The sequence below is a fragment of the Sylvia atricapilla genome, chromosome 2 (assembly GCF_009819655.1).
Source record: "Sylvia atricapilla isolate bSylAtr1 chromosome 2, bSylAtr1.pri, whole genome shotgun sequence".
Classification (NCBI taxonomy): Eukaryota; Metazoa; Chordata; class Aves; order Passeriformes; family Sylviidae; genus Sylvia; species Sylvia atricapilla.
The window spans coordinates 13,135,818-13,150,577 of NC_089141.1; the positions used below are offsets into that span (position 1 = coordinate 13,135,818).

General features: G+C 44.5%; 1 protein-coding gene across 1 annotated transcript; it reads left to right on the forward strand.

Annotated features, from left to right (window-relative positions):
* The first annotated feature begins 4,747 nt into the window (after nucleotides 1-4,747).
* Nucleotides 4,748-14,417, forward strand: GPA33 (glycoprotein A33). Its single transcript, XM_066340835.1, has 7 exons — nucleotides 4,748-4,880; nucleotides 8,360-8,511; nucleotides 9,391-9,601; nucleotides 10,126-10,284; nucleotides 12,495-12,608; nucleotides 13,041-13,164; nucleotides 13,641-14,417. The coding sequence occupies exons 1-7, from the start codon at nucleotides 4,832-4,834 to the stop codon at nucleotides 13,720-13,722; spliced, it is 891 nt and encodes a 296-aa protein (XP_066196932.1). The 5' UTR covers nucleotides 4,748-4,831; the 3' UTR covers nucleotides 13,723-14,417.
* The last annotated feature ends 343 nt before the right edge of the window (nucleotides 14,418-14,760 follow it).

Below are 14,760 nucleotides of genomic sequence, written 5' to 3' on the forward strand. Positions count from 1 at the left end.
CTCTTTTGCCTGTGAGTAAGGGTGCTGGAAGGCCAGGAAGGAAGGGGTGGCAGGGCAGAAACTCTATACTCCCCTGACTGCGCGTGGTGGCTGGAAGGAGCCATACACAGCCAGAGCTGGGCTGGAAGGAGGGCCAGGGGAAAGAAACATGAGACCTCATGTCCCCAAAGTGAAATGCTCCTAAAGCTTGAGGCCAAAGGAGCTTGAAGGCTTGGGACTTTGTCCTTGTAATCCTTCATGTGGAGGCTGCTGTTCCCACCCGGGGTGCGGGAGAGCCGGGGCACCACAGCTCAGTTAGGAACGTGTAAACACAGCAGCCAACACCTGCCCTGGCCCAGGCAGAGGGACTTTGGTGCCACAAGAGCCGGCAGCAGCTCCCAAGGGCCCGGCAGCCGGGCTCAGGCCGGGGGATCGCGGCCGCGTGGTCACTCCAGGGCCGTGGGCAGGGAAAAGGGTGAGCAAGGAAAGGGAACTTACCCCCTTGTGCCTGATGGCTCCACTGGTGGTCCCTGCCGGAGGCACGGCAAAGGAGTCCACTGAAGACAGCAGGGAATGGTACTGGGGGGAAAGAAATCAGCTGCCCCCCTCTCACTCTCTCTACAGCTTCTTCATCAAGGGGCAGGACAACTGTTGGCACCAAACCTTTATCAGCTTTCTAAATATAGCTGTCCTGACACTGGCTGCTGGATTGCACGGGGAAGGAATTCAGTGCCTCACAGACAGCAGCTGGTCAAGCACTTAACTCCTTCCCTGCTGTGGGTTGGATCTTTGTTTCTCAGTTGCAAGAAAGAGTCCAGAGCCAGTGAGGCTGGACCCCTGCCTGCAGAGAGCCTCCTGGCAAGGGGGATCTCACCTTTCACAAACTGAAATGTAGGTATGACCTCTGATATCCTTGGGAAACGCAGTGCAGGATGAACCACTCCAACCTAATGGAAAGTAAGCTACCTGTCAACTACCTGGACTTCTGCACTGACTTTGGCATGGTCTTACACAATATTCTTACCTCTAATTTGGAGAGAGGTGGATTTGATTGATGGACTATTTGATGGCTAAAGAAGTGGCTGGATGGGATCCAATTACAGTCAATGGCTCGACATCCAAATGGAGATCACCAACAAGTGGTATCCCTCAGGATCCTGTACTGGGACTGCTCAATATCTTGAATAATGACACAGACAGTGACACTGAGTCACACTCTGGAGTTCTGCAGAGGACACGAGGCTGAGTGGTATCCTGGATTCAGTAGGGGCAGGGATGCCATACGGAGGAGGAGTGGGCCCATGTGAACCTCACGAAATTCAACAGGGCCAAGTGCAAGATCCTACATCTTGGTTGGAGCAGTCCTCAATATCAGTATAGGCTTGGGATGAATGAATCCAGAGCAGCCTGGAGGAGAGGGACTTGGGAATACTGGTGGTGAGCCAACTGCACTTGCAGGCTGTAAAGCCAACCATATGCTCGGCTGCATCAGAAGTGTGACCAGCAGGTCAGGGGATGTCCCACTCTACTCTGCTCCTGTGAAACTCCACCTGGAGTACAACATTCAGCTCTGGAGCCCCTAGCACAAAACATGGACCTCTTGGAGAGGGTCCACAGGAGGGCCCGAAGTTGATCAGAAGGCTGGAACACTTCTATGGAGAAAGAGTCAGGTCTGTTCATCCTGGAGAAGGTTCTAGGGAGACCTTATAGCTGCCTTTCTGTAATTAAAGGGAACTTTCTAAGAAAGGAGGAGAGGTGTTTTACCAGGGCCTGTAATGATGGAACAAAGGGCAATGAATTTAAACTAAGAAGGTAGATTTAGATTAAATAAAAGGAACAAATTCTTTATGAGGATGGTGAGGCACTGGAACAGATTGCCCAGAGAAGTTGTGGATGCCCCATCACTCAAGTGTCCAAGGCCAGGTTGGGTGGGGTTTTGAGAAACCTGGTCTGGTGAAAAATGTTCCTGCTTGTGGTAGGGAGGTTCAACTGGATGATCTTTAAAGGTCCCTTCAGACCCAAATAATTCTGTGGTTGTAAGATCAGCTGATTTTTGTTCTTAGAAGAGCCAGGACTGAGCCACAGTGTGTCTTTTCTGGTGTCTTTTCAAAAAGACAGCCTCTAGTTCCCATGTCTTGACCCTCCAGGAAAACTCATGGGCCAGGCTGGCCCAGGACAGATCCAGCTGAAAGTCTGAGTGCTGTTTATCTGTACTGGGGGCTCCAGTTGTGAGTCCTGCAAAAACATCCTACTGTTGACTCCCTTTGCAAACAAACAAGCAAACTAGAAAAGGAAGTGGAAAAGGAAACTTACCTACCTCATACTACAGATACATTTGGTGCTGTATCATGCTGGGCAGGGCCTGCACACCACCTTCCTTCTTGCTTGAGTGCTGCATCCCCACATGGGGATGGGAGCTGTGTCTGTGAGGATGCCACATCATGGCAAGGAAGAGCTGTGACACAGCCACTCAAGTCTTGGTGTGCTCACAGTCCAGGCTTGTGTTAATGCAGGTGAGTGAGCAGGGAAAAGAGAAGGTGGTGTATTGAATCTTGGGTGTCACAGCAAAGGGAGGAAGGGGTGGCTGATTATGGGCTTGAAGAGATCCTGACAGTTTCATGCACATAAAGAGGATGAATTGTGTTGATCCTGCAGGTGCCTCCTCTTGGCAATGCAATTTCTAGCTGCTTCTGCAATACAGTGACCATGTGTTCTTGTTAATTACTGCTAATTGTGGCAAGACATGATCTAAAGATGTTTGCTTATAGACTGCCTTGTATTGGAGAACAGAGCTTTCAAAGCACTTAAATGTTGTAGGAGCACCTACACCATTGGCATCCAATAAAAACAGATGATTTTAAGTCACTGAGCTGCTTCTGAAGATCCTATTTATAAATCTTTAGGATACAAGTGCAGCCAAAGATGCCATGCCCACTTCAACCCTTCAGATGCAGACATGGTGAGAGGACCCTGTAGGTTTAAGACTTGTAGAGAGCACTCAGAGCAGGCAGCCTAGCATTTCCTCCTCACTGCTGGCCCCAGGTTGTTGGGTTTTGTGATCAAGGTGACCATACAGAGCAGAGGCAAGGATGACATAAATCTTTGCTAATGACCATTTGCACGTGCAAACATAGCAAAAAGAGCTGTAAGTGGTTGGGCATCTGTCACAGATGGTTAATGTATTCATTCATAGATGAACCTGAACTGAACACCAACAGGTGCTGTCCTCTTAGGAGGGAAAGGTGGGATCTTGATGTTCCTACTTCTCTTTACTGGCACGAGTTACAAAGATTTATAGCGTTAACACAATGCTACCTATGCATATTCCTCATTGAATTTCACAGGCAGGCCTTATCAGATCTTGTATTTTTGGCAGCACAATGAAGTCACCCTGGTTTCGTACTAAAGCTTTTCATGTCAATGGCAGTTTTATTTAAAAAACATAATGATATCCCCTAAAAATCCTATGTATCAGCAAAAAGATTCCCCAGAGCTGCAGCCATCAGCAATAATAATACTTCAAGGGTTTGCATTTTCCACAGGTGAGGGACAAAGAAGCTGATATGCAAAGCTTTGGCAGTGCTGTTGGTACCTATGGCAGCTCTTTTAGCTGTGGTGCCAATGCTTGTGAGCTTTGGCAGCACATGCTAAATAGGGAAAGAAAATCAACCCAGAAACATATAAAATCGCTTAAAATTGCCCACATTAAAGCAGTCTGTTCCTGAGACCCTCAATGAGAACTGTCAGGGAAAAGTGACAGGATAAAAGTGCCTAAATACCTTTTCCAATCTAGGCTTAAATAACTAACAAAAGCTATAAATATAGAGCATCTAAACCAAGCATATTAATATAAGATTTATGTAAGTATCAGGTGCTGAAGCATACGCTCTCCACAACACCTAGGAAACCAGTCTTAGCCAGATCTCCAAAACAATTAATATAATCCATCTCAGTGCCAAATTATTTACTTGTGTTGCACCAGAGTGGCTGATAGAGGCAGAGTAAAAATCTCCCCACCAGTGAATCACTTCCACACCAACATGAGATGAAGTAGTCTCTGTGACTACTCACTCTACCATATTTCCATATCTGCCTGGCTGCACAAAAGGTGAGACCCATCATGTTGTGAAGCCACAGATTCTTGGAATGGAAGACAAGTATTAATCTCTAAGGAGGTACCATTTAGATTTCTCTCTTATGCCAACTGATTTGGATTACTGATTTTTATGAGACTGAAAGAACTTTCCATCTTTAAGATTGCTGTCTGTCCATCAAATTTAACTGCAATCAGTCAAGTGGGTTTTGAAGTTACTGGGAAGAAGAAAGGAAATACTTATATTCGTATGAGTATTTAAAGTAAATGGAGTTAGGCCTCTTAAAACCTGAATGTGGGCTGCTGCCTGCATTGTGAAACACTGTAATACTTTAATACTAAATAAACACTTTTTAACTCTGTTCCTTAAAAATATTTGAGAAAAATGAGGTTTATCCTCCCCTAATTGCCTGCCATCGGATGCATGACTTCAGCTGCACTGCACACTCCACTCCCAGTCCCACTGCACCCTTCCCTTGCTTTATGAACCTGCGTGTTAGGAGAAACGGGGAAAGGCCATTTAATTGTGGGAGAAAGTCCACAACTGGAGGAGGAGTTCATAAGTTTACAGAGAGCAGCAAGTGGTGATGTCACTTCATCTGGGAGGGGAGGGGCAGGCTGGAGCAGAAGTGCTTTAAAAGAGACTGAGGAAGTGAACCTATGATGCTACTGCAAACCAACCCTTCAGGGAAAGCCAATTACCTACCCAGCCTCCTGGAGATTACAAGGAAGAGCACCTTGAGGTGAAACAAAGGAGAGATGAGGGGGATGGAAATGAAAGGACTTGGGCTGTTCATTTTCAGTGCAAGTGAGTACTAATTTGGTTATGTCCTCAAGGGTTGGGTGGAAGGAAACAGCACTACAAAGTACAAGGACTTCAATGCACCTTGTATGTCTCTTTTTTGTTTAGTGAAGGTTCCTTTGTGTTTATGGCCAGACAAGTTGAGTTGTGTACCAATCTCTCTGCTGAATGTCCAGATACACAGGCATCTCCCAAAACTGTTAGGAATGGGAAAAAAATGCTGTTCTTCATGAAGTTGGAAAGTACTTTTCATAAACAGTTTATTTTGTTTCCATTAATACAATATTTATCTCTGAAAAAGGAACTTCCTCCTCTAGAAGTCTCAGCCTCTTTCTCCGCTGCTATTTATCCTGTCTCATCTTCTTATATCATGTTCCTGCACCTTATTCCAGCCTTAGACCAAGCTGCGCCCATGGGAATTGCTTGGTGGTTTTTAACTAAAAATCCTGAAAAATGTCACTTCAACAACAAGGCCCACAAAAAGGAAATTCGGAAAGTTTAATCAGAAAAAGTGGATGGGTTCCACATGCAACAAATGTGACTTGGGTCATGGTTTGATGATCATTATGCAACTTGTGCAATGCCATTGGTATTTACTCTCCTTTTTCATTATTCTCACCTTTCTTGCTGTGCAAATTAAGTATGGGGAACTTCTCAGAGAGAAGTAAGTATGTAAAATGAAGTTCTTGTATTGTTGCTTGATCAGAATCTCAGTTTATTTCAGCAAACAAAACCCTCCTGTAATTGTATTAATTACCCTTCAGTCTGTTAACAATTACTCAGTAAGGAATGTGAAGGTAGAAATGTCACTTTGATATTCTTCTTCCTTTGTACAAGTACAAATCTCTAAGTTAAGCAGAGGAAGATAAAACCTTTCTCAATTTCTTCAAATGTTATAAACATACAAAGTGATAATACACAAAAAAGTAATTCTAGGGCTTAAATCTAGGTGACATTGTCTCTCTATAGCATGTAGGCTATTTGTCCTCTCTCCTTTTTTGGAGTTCTTTCAGAATTTGCTTCCCCTCCCTTCAGCCATATTTTTTAATAGATTATGAGAAAAAACCCCCCGGCCTCTGAAGATTTAACCACAAATTTTAAACATGATGACTATTAAGTGAAATGTGGTGAGAAGTAGGAAGGAGGAAATCAGCCTGAGTCAATGACATCTCAGAATGAAACTGTGTTGTTTCCCTGAGAGAGGGAAGCTCTTTGTGGGGTGCAGGAAGAGATGTGGGTGACAAATGAAGAGTACCAGAAGCAGTGGGACAGCAACAGATGAATGAGTGTGTTACAGGCTGTGCCTCACAAATGTGAGGCAGGGTTCAGCTGCTCCCCAACTCTGCACTAAACATGTCTGGAAGAAAAGAAAGATATCATTTATTGTAGGATTTGACTCATCCAATGGAAGAAGGAAAAGAAATCTTTGAGGTTGGGCGATTTCTTCTCTGCCACACAGAGGGGTGTGTTTACGACCTGTCAGTGAACCCCAGCCCAGTGGAACCAGTTTCTGAGTGACAAAAAGATCAGGAAATGGGTTTTGTTCCATCTCCTAGTACAGACGGTGGTGCTTTCCGCTTAAATGCAGAAAGCATCTCTATCGAGTCACAACAAGCAAGGAGAAAGCTTTCACTGATGTCTCTCATGCAGAGGGCATATGAAAACTCTAGTCAGAAAGAGCCTTGGGGCTGTGCAAACATGGGCCTTCCCCTGGGTTCTCCAGAGCAGGAAAAGATCTGGGAGTGGCCGCAATAAAAGTACGTTAGAAATACTTTGCCCTGGTTGCCTTCTCGTAACTGTCAGCAGCTGTAAATTAAATAATCCCCAAGACAACAGAAGCCACCCCTGCCATGTCACAGAGGAAGAGGTGAAAATGCACCTCACTCATGAACTGTGGGAACCCACAGAAGAACTCGGTCATGGGGCAGGGCATGCAGAAAGATGGGAATTCAGGCTAAAAATCCCTGTGCAAACTGTTCCATGTCACCCTATGTAATTACCTGAATTGTCTCCCCAGGTTCTCAGTGCAGTGACAACACAAACTTTTGTGTCCCAATACTGCTACTTTCTAAGGGACACTTGTTCACTGTTAGTCAAGGATCTGGCAGTGCTCAGCTTGCCACTGGCGTTTCCTTACTGACCTAGTGCATAGGCTGTGCCCTTTTCCTGTCTAGGAAAGTGGGTACTCCCAGCCAGTTTGCAACTCAAGGTGGAATCCAGAAATCCATTGCTCTCTCCCTTATACATGACATTCCTTATAGATCTAACCTGGAGAAAGATATGGCAGAATAAGGACCCAAAGTTTGCTAGGTGCCAACTTTTCAAATGAATCCTCTCCAGGAAAAAGTGACTCAGCTTTCAGAAGCAAACCTTCACCACCACATGCAACATGCCCCTCATGGGGGAAGCCCTCCTCCTCTTTCCTCCTTACTGCACCATGTTCCTCTCTGCCATGGGAGCACCTCTGAGCAGCACTTCCTTGCCACTTACAGCTTTCCCTAATGATTTCCACAGATGATGGTGCTGTTAAAATAGAAGAAGAAACAAAACCAAAGCCTCAAACCAACAAACCCAAACACAGAACACACACAAACTGTTAGGAGGAAGCAGGTGTTTTTAACCACTGATTTCTGCAGGCATGAAGGTCACCTATGGCAGGGCAGATATAAATGTCCAGCTCAATTCTGAGAATAACAAAGACCTGCCCACCAGGCAATGCTCAGACATGATGAATTAAGAGCAAGTCAGAGGGAATTCAGTGTACAAGAAACACCTGCCCTGTGCCCTGCGTGCTTCCCCAGGGTACACAGGGATTTCTGTTTTATTCAAATCTCAGCTGTCCCTGTGCTCCAGAGGCAGGAGCTAGAGTTCTTGGAGAAAGGTGATTGCTACCTTCCTAATTTGAAAAAAACCCCCCTAAGAGCTATTCTTCCCTTGTTTCTCTCAAACACTCTTTGCTTCTCTAGGTTTTTCTGTTTTCAGGGATGAAAAACATGAACAGGTTTTGATTCCTTAGCACAAAATGTCACTTTTCTATGCATTTGGATCGAGGCAAGTTATTTGACAGTTTTCCTGATCCTTGAAATTTGACAATATCAGTTTGTTAGTTTAGCCTGAATCCTTAAGACTGCTGATGCACTTGTAGTATCTGTTTATCTGTCTCCCTCTGCACATTCTGAACTGTCAAAGGGTGTCAGTCACGCTGAAGGAGGGCTCAGGAAAAAAAATAAAGCGTCTTTCTAGACTCCATGGCAATACATGAGTAGGTGAAGAAGAGGGAAGCAAGGAACAGAGAGCAGAGTTTAGCTCTAAGCCCTCCTGAAGCAGCTTCCCAGAGCCAATCAGTCCCAGCACATACCACCTCGTGCTCAGTGGGGAATGACAGGGAATGAGGGGTTATTGTGGCAAGTGAGGAAGCCAAAGAGACTACCATGGAATCCAGATGTTGTCATTTTTCCTGAGTGCAGCATTTATTCTCTTCCTAGTCCTGGTGTCTGCTCACGCCCTCACTGTGGAAGTACCTGCGAGGCAAATCAAAGTGGCAAGAGGAAGCAATGCTACCCTGCGCTGTAATTTTAACACCGACAAGGCTGTTGACAGAGGAGACCTGCTTGTCTGGAGGAAAATCAGTAGCAGGGTAAACTGAGCTACATAAAGAAACAGATGAGAGGGCATCCGAGAAGGGGCAGGAGGTGAAAGCTGTGGGTGGGAATGGATGTTGGAACAGAAAGATTTCTTCCAGGCTTTTCTTTTAATCCCAAAACTGTGCAAATGGAAATGCTGAGTCTAGATGCAATTTATTCCAAATCTATTGCACAAACTAGGCAAGCCCCCACTCCTCTTCCTCCTCTCCCTTGGTCTTTCAAGTGTTTACTGAAACACTTATATGTACTATGGGGTTTACATCTATTAAAACATGTGAAACACTCAGATTTCTAAAAATATATGCACATATAAAAATATGTGTGTCTAATATACATATCTTTGATACTGTATAAAAAGTTTTAAGTTAATGATACCAGTACACGAAGAGATTCTTGAGGTCTCCTACATCCATTTGAAGTATTTGAAGGTTAAGAAACTTTTAAAAGTTCTCCTTGACTTCTTGGGAATTAGTGGGAGGGGAAGCAGCTTTTGGAGATCTCCTTGCAGGAACTGCCAAGGATTTATTGTCTGGAGATCCTTGCTGGGAGCGTTTGTGTAACCATAGGGCAATTTGACTGACACGGGTCTCAGAGAAGTCTCATGCTGTTCTCACCTCATGTTGAGAAATGGTGAATAAGCCCCAGCAAAAGAAATCAGTTGTCTTTGATTTCAGATAAGGTGTAAGAAGGGGATTCCAGATGGAAACAAATCCTTTTGAATTTCTATGTTTTTCTTGGCTTTTTCTCAAACTGGTGCAGTTTAAGGTCCTCTTTTCCCAGCTGCTCTTTAAGAGTGGGCTGATTCATGGAGTTATGTGGCAGACTGACACAGGGGAGGCCGAGGCTGACCCTGTCCCCTTGCTGTTCCCCAGGTTGATATCGTGTCGCGGTACTTTGATGGGCTTGTGCAGTACGGAGAGGGCTACGAGCGTCGCATCCACTTCAGCGGCGCTGTTGACAGTGGGGACATCAGCATCACCATCACGGCCGTGACCATGGAGGACAATGGCACCTACACCTGCAGCGTCCGCCTCCGGAATGACTTCCCTGCACAGACTGCGCTCCTGGACCTCCTAGTCCTCGGTAAGGTGACACAGGCAATGCCACGCCCCTGTCAGGCACACCTGGCCCTTCCTCTAACGTCCACATTGCTTTAAACAACAGATTTCCTAACAGCAAAAAAAGGTGTCCTCCCCAATTCCACCTTTAGTCTTTTCCTACTCCTGTGGAAGGATGCTGGGATGCCTAGGGCATGCAACTCTGCTTCAGACACCCAGCTGTAGAAAACAGCCTTTAGAGTTGTACAGTTCACTTTCCTAATAATCCAGGAATCATTACAGGGCATTCCTCATTCCCCCTGTGGCCTGTCATACTCCAGTTATCAAAGGATGGGGTACCTAATACTATTAGACATATCCCAAAAAGCATCTTGCAATTCCTTCTTGGCTTTCCAGTGCCAAATTAGAAACAAATGAGATCCAAATTCACTTTAAGTTCCTTTAAGAAGAAGGTATCAGGTGCAAGACCTGCCTCTGCTTGCAAGAATAAAAACCACTGAAACAAGAAACTGCTTCTGATTAATACAATTCCTTTTTTTCTTCCTTCAGTTGCACCATCCAAGCCCGAATGCAATGTTCTGGGGACACCACAGTATGGACAGACAATCAACCTGACCTGTGTTTCTCACGAGGGCTCCCCAGCGCCCAAATACACCTGGAAAAGCTTCAATGTGCAAAACGAGCCCCGTGTGCTACCATATGCAGAAGGTATGGGAAATCCAAAGACACCAAGGCACTGAGGTCTCTGCAGATGAGGGGTGGAAAGATTTTAAAATGCAAATCCAACACCACTCTTAAGGCTTATTCTAGGATGTTCTCTGAACAGGATTTTGAAAAGTTGTCCTTTTGATATAAGACATGCTCATGAGTAACTTTGCAGGGGGAAAAGGACTCCTACCTGAAGTCAGAATGGTCAGAAAGACTTTAACTGCAGCACTCCTCTGGTGAGAAGGCTGAATGGCTCTGGAAGCAGCCAGAAATAATTATTTCTCAGTTGCTGAGAGTAAGGTGTAACACAAAGAACAACATTGAGTTTTCTAACTGTCTTTACATCCCAGCTTGCTTGACAACAAGGAGATCTATTTCTAAACTGAAGGAAACAAAAGCTGGCTCTGGAAGCTTTCTTCCAGAGATGTCCACTCACCTAGAGGAAGGGGATATAAGAAAGTTACACCATTCCTGCTCTGAGCATGAAAAAGGCTTCTGGTTCTTTAGGACTGATACACAGGCCCTGATATTTTATTTGCTTTCATTTTAAGTCAGAATTTGGAAGGGAAAAGGAGCTGAATTTTCCCACAACAGGACCTTGACAGAACTATTTTTACAGAAATGAGGGTTTAAGCAGTGACAGAGGACTCAGATTTATTTCATTAAACAACTTTGTTTTTTCCTGGCCTGTCCAGCTTTGGGAAGACTAAATGTTTGTATCTACCCTTCCTGGTTTAAGGGAAGTAAAATAAAGACGATGAGACTCCACAGGATATTCCATACTCACAAGCCGATTATTGCACAAAATATGCAAAGGACAAAGTATCACCGGGGCAGGAACTTTATTCATTTCACTGCCACTAAGTGGTGCCAGTGAATCACACACAGCCCTGAGCACAGCGGGACTTGCCACAGCAGCAGCTTCTACTGTCACCCTGTCCCTCCCCGGGACAGGAATCTCTGCTGGCCCATTCCCAACTCATTTCTGCTTTCATGGGAGCACTCACGGCCAAACAATGTGCCGACTGTCCCTCGGTGCTCCAGGCTGGCTGGGTGCCCTACTGTCACTACAGGCAACAGGCTTCTGTGCTAAGCAAGTCCCACTGCTGCAACGTGTGCAGAACCCCCTCAGGAGACACTCCAGAGCTGATAGTACCTGACCCACATAATTTCCCATTTCACTCACTCAGTTACTTTTGATTTGTTAGGAGGATTTTAAAATTCCATTCTGATTAAGACTCTGACAGCTACAAATGTCACCGCTGCTCCCCCCAACCCAAAAAAAAAAAAAAAAAAAAAAAAAAAAGACAAGGGAGACAAGTAAATACAAGGAGTATGGAGAGAGTAAAAGAAAAAATTATAATTAAAAATCAAGCAAGCATTTTGTCTGTCATTTCTCAGTTTGCACGCTCTTCTACTATCTGGCACTAGGTGCCAGCAAACCCTCAACATAGGAAAAGTGGGACCCAGGGAAACAGGAAAGTCATTAAAAAGTATTGAGTCTTTTGCTTTCAGAGCAGGGATTCGACCTCTCTCACAAGCAAAAAGCATGGACTACGCATACCCATATCAGCTGGAGATGTTACAAACAAACTGACAGAGCTAAGCTTCAGCCTGTGGTTCTGAGCTGTGTGAGGTTGGACAGAAAGCATCAGCATCACTGCAGTCATGTCACTAGAGTTCTTCTTCTTTGTTTATTTACACAGCCTGTGTGGCTTCTCCCAGACTAGAAAACTTTTCACCCAACTGCTAAATAATTCATATCTGAAATCCTAAGAGCTGCAGGACTGAAGAGCTTTCTCTTGTTTAACAAGTTATTTCATCAAGATGGCCAGTCCTGATTTGGGCATCTGACATTTCTTAAACACCCCCCCCCCCCCAAAAAAAAAAAAACAACAAAAACAAACCCAAAAGGTTTCTCTAAGAACAGACACTTCTCACCCTCCACCTACAATTTTCTTTCTAAAAGGAATGTTCAAATACCACATGTTCCCTGTAATCAAAACAGCACACTTTGGTTTATCCTCCCACAAATCACTCTAAAACCAGGGATGAGCATGGCAGCTTCCGAGCAAGACAGAACAATCCATCAGCTTTAATAACCTCTCATCACTCCAACCATCCTGGGCTGGAACGGGAGGGCTGCTGTTGCCACTTCCTTCCCTGCTTTAATTCTTTTCTTTTTTGGCCTGATTTGTGTTTCACAACAGGGCAACAAATAACTCTGAAGAACATCTCAGCAGACACCTCTGGCTTTTACATCTGCACTTCAACAAATGATGTGGGAACGGATTTTTGCAACATGACAGTCAGCGTTGTGCCACGTAAGAGATGGGGCTGCCTCGGGGAAGAGAAGTACCAGAGAAAATATCTTAGCTCAAAGCACTGAAGGAGGGGAATGTTATCATGTGTTCTCTCTTTAAGAGAGACCCTTTCCACTGGTTTACAGGCTGGTAGAGCACTCACCAACTCATTGGGTTAGTGAAAAATGACCAAAAACTCCATAACCCAGTCAGACAGCACTGAATTTGTGATGTCTGAAACTACAAAGAAGAGCAGTTGTTCAGATCCAGGGGCTCCTCCCTGTCAGTAGCTTACTGCTCCTGTACTACCCAGTACAGAATTATTTCCACTTGCTGTAGTCCAACGAATGTGCCTTCCACTCAGTCTGGAGCTGGTGGGGGGATTTGAAGTGCAGTGATTGTGCTGCTCCCCTTTGCCATCATTCCTGTGCTAACTCCTCCCTTCCCATGCAGCATCCATGAACATAGCTCTGTATGCTGGCATCATTGGGGGAGTTGTTGCGGCCATTGTGGTGATTGGGATCATTTCCTATTGCTGCTGCTGCCGGGACAGCAAGGACACTGACTACGAGATGACGTGAGTACCTCTCCACTCAGCAGTGAGTGGAACAGATGAAGGGTTCTCCTTTTCCCTCCAGCATCAACAGATGGAGGGGAAAGCTGGGGAGAAAAGAAATCTGGGGAAGCATGTATTGCAGTCTCCTTTTAGTACTTTTAGTATCCACCCCATTGACTCCCATCTCTCCTCATGGGGCATGCCCAGGTGTCCCAGACACTGTTGCATCCCTGGGTAGAACCAAATTATTCAAATCTTGGATATGAATTAGCACAGATGCTATTTAAAAAAAAAAAAAAAAACAAAAAAAAAACCCAACAAAAAAACAGAAGTAGCTTCCACACCTCTTGCATCACCAGCAAGACTGAATTTCTGGACTTCAGTTGGATACAGTTCTAGATTAGCTTGGAGCAGTTCAAAAGTATCCTAACAAAATCTCTTCAGTGATGTTTCTCTCTCATTTTGCTTAACATCTCTACTCCTGAACAATGTTTTAGGGAGCAAGAAGAAAGAAATGAACCCTCCAGGCAGATGCCAACAAGGCATGAGAGCATAGAGGAGGATGTGGAGAATGCATGAATGAAGAAGCCACTGCCATCTTCGGGATCTGCTGAGGCACAGACATCACTGTAGAAAAGAAAACAATCCCTCTTTCTTACTGCAAGAAGTTGCATTGTAAAATGAAAGCCAAAGGCTCTGCCTTCAAGTTCTGGGAGAGAACATTCTTGCTTCCCTGGAAAGAAGTGCTTGATGTAGAGTGAGCACTAACACACAATCTCATAGCAGAAAGAGGCACATGGAGTCATCCAAAAATAACCAGTCTTCCATACTTCCAACTTTCTGAAAAAAGAAACCAGTCAGGTCTATTTGGAGAACAGAGGAACAGAGCTGCTGATGTATCCCCAGATGCACAGAAGGTTTCAAGGTCACCAACTGCAATTCATCAAGGAAGCGTGGTCTTGTTTACTGAATCACACAAATGTCAAAGCTTTCACCATTGTCTAACACAAACGTTTTTTTATGGAGGTTGAAGCAAGATGATTTTTAAAGACATTTTATTAAATGTGTTCTTTGTATATATTATATATGCACATATAAATAAAGATATGGAAAAGCATCATCAATGACCAGTTAGTCTCCCGTTTGGGACAACAGTGCATAATAATGTCAGATAAGGTAAGAACTTAGATGAGCAGCTGATAAGAACTAGAAACAATCTAACCTGTTTACTGTCAGACTCCTGAATTTCTGAGTTCTAGCTCCCACAGTTCCTAATTTTCATTACATTACTCTTTCCTCCTGATTCTTGCATGGCCAAGTCAGAAATAATCCATTGCTCCTGCTGCTTCTGAGAAAATGACAATGTGAGAGCATGTGCATGGCAAGTACATCCTTCATTAAAAAAAAAAAGGGGGGGGGAGGTGAAAGAAGAAGGAAAAATAGCTTTTTATTCAAAATGGTAACAATTTAATCAGAAGCACTGCATTTTATCTGCAAGATGTGTGCAAACGTGGAGGGAACTCCTACCACTGGTATCTTTGGAAGAGAATGGACTGTCCATCCCCAAGGACTATCAATGGGTATTAAAGCTAATTAACAGCTTTTTGGGGTTGGTTG

Coding starts and splice junctions, on each gene's coding strand:
- GPA33 (XM_066340835.1), top strand. CDS start 4,832: ATGAGGGGGATGGAAATGAAAGGACTTGGGCTGTTCATTTTCAGTGCA. Junction 4,881..8,359: donor GCTGTTCATTTTCAGTGCAA/GTGAGTACTAAT, acceptor TTCTCTTCCTAG/TCCTGGTGTCTGCTCACGCC. Junction 13,165..13,640: donor GACACTGACTACGAGATGAC/GTGAGTACCTCT, acceptor ACAATGTTTTAG/GGAGCAAGAAGAAAGAAATG.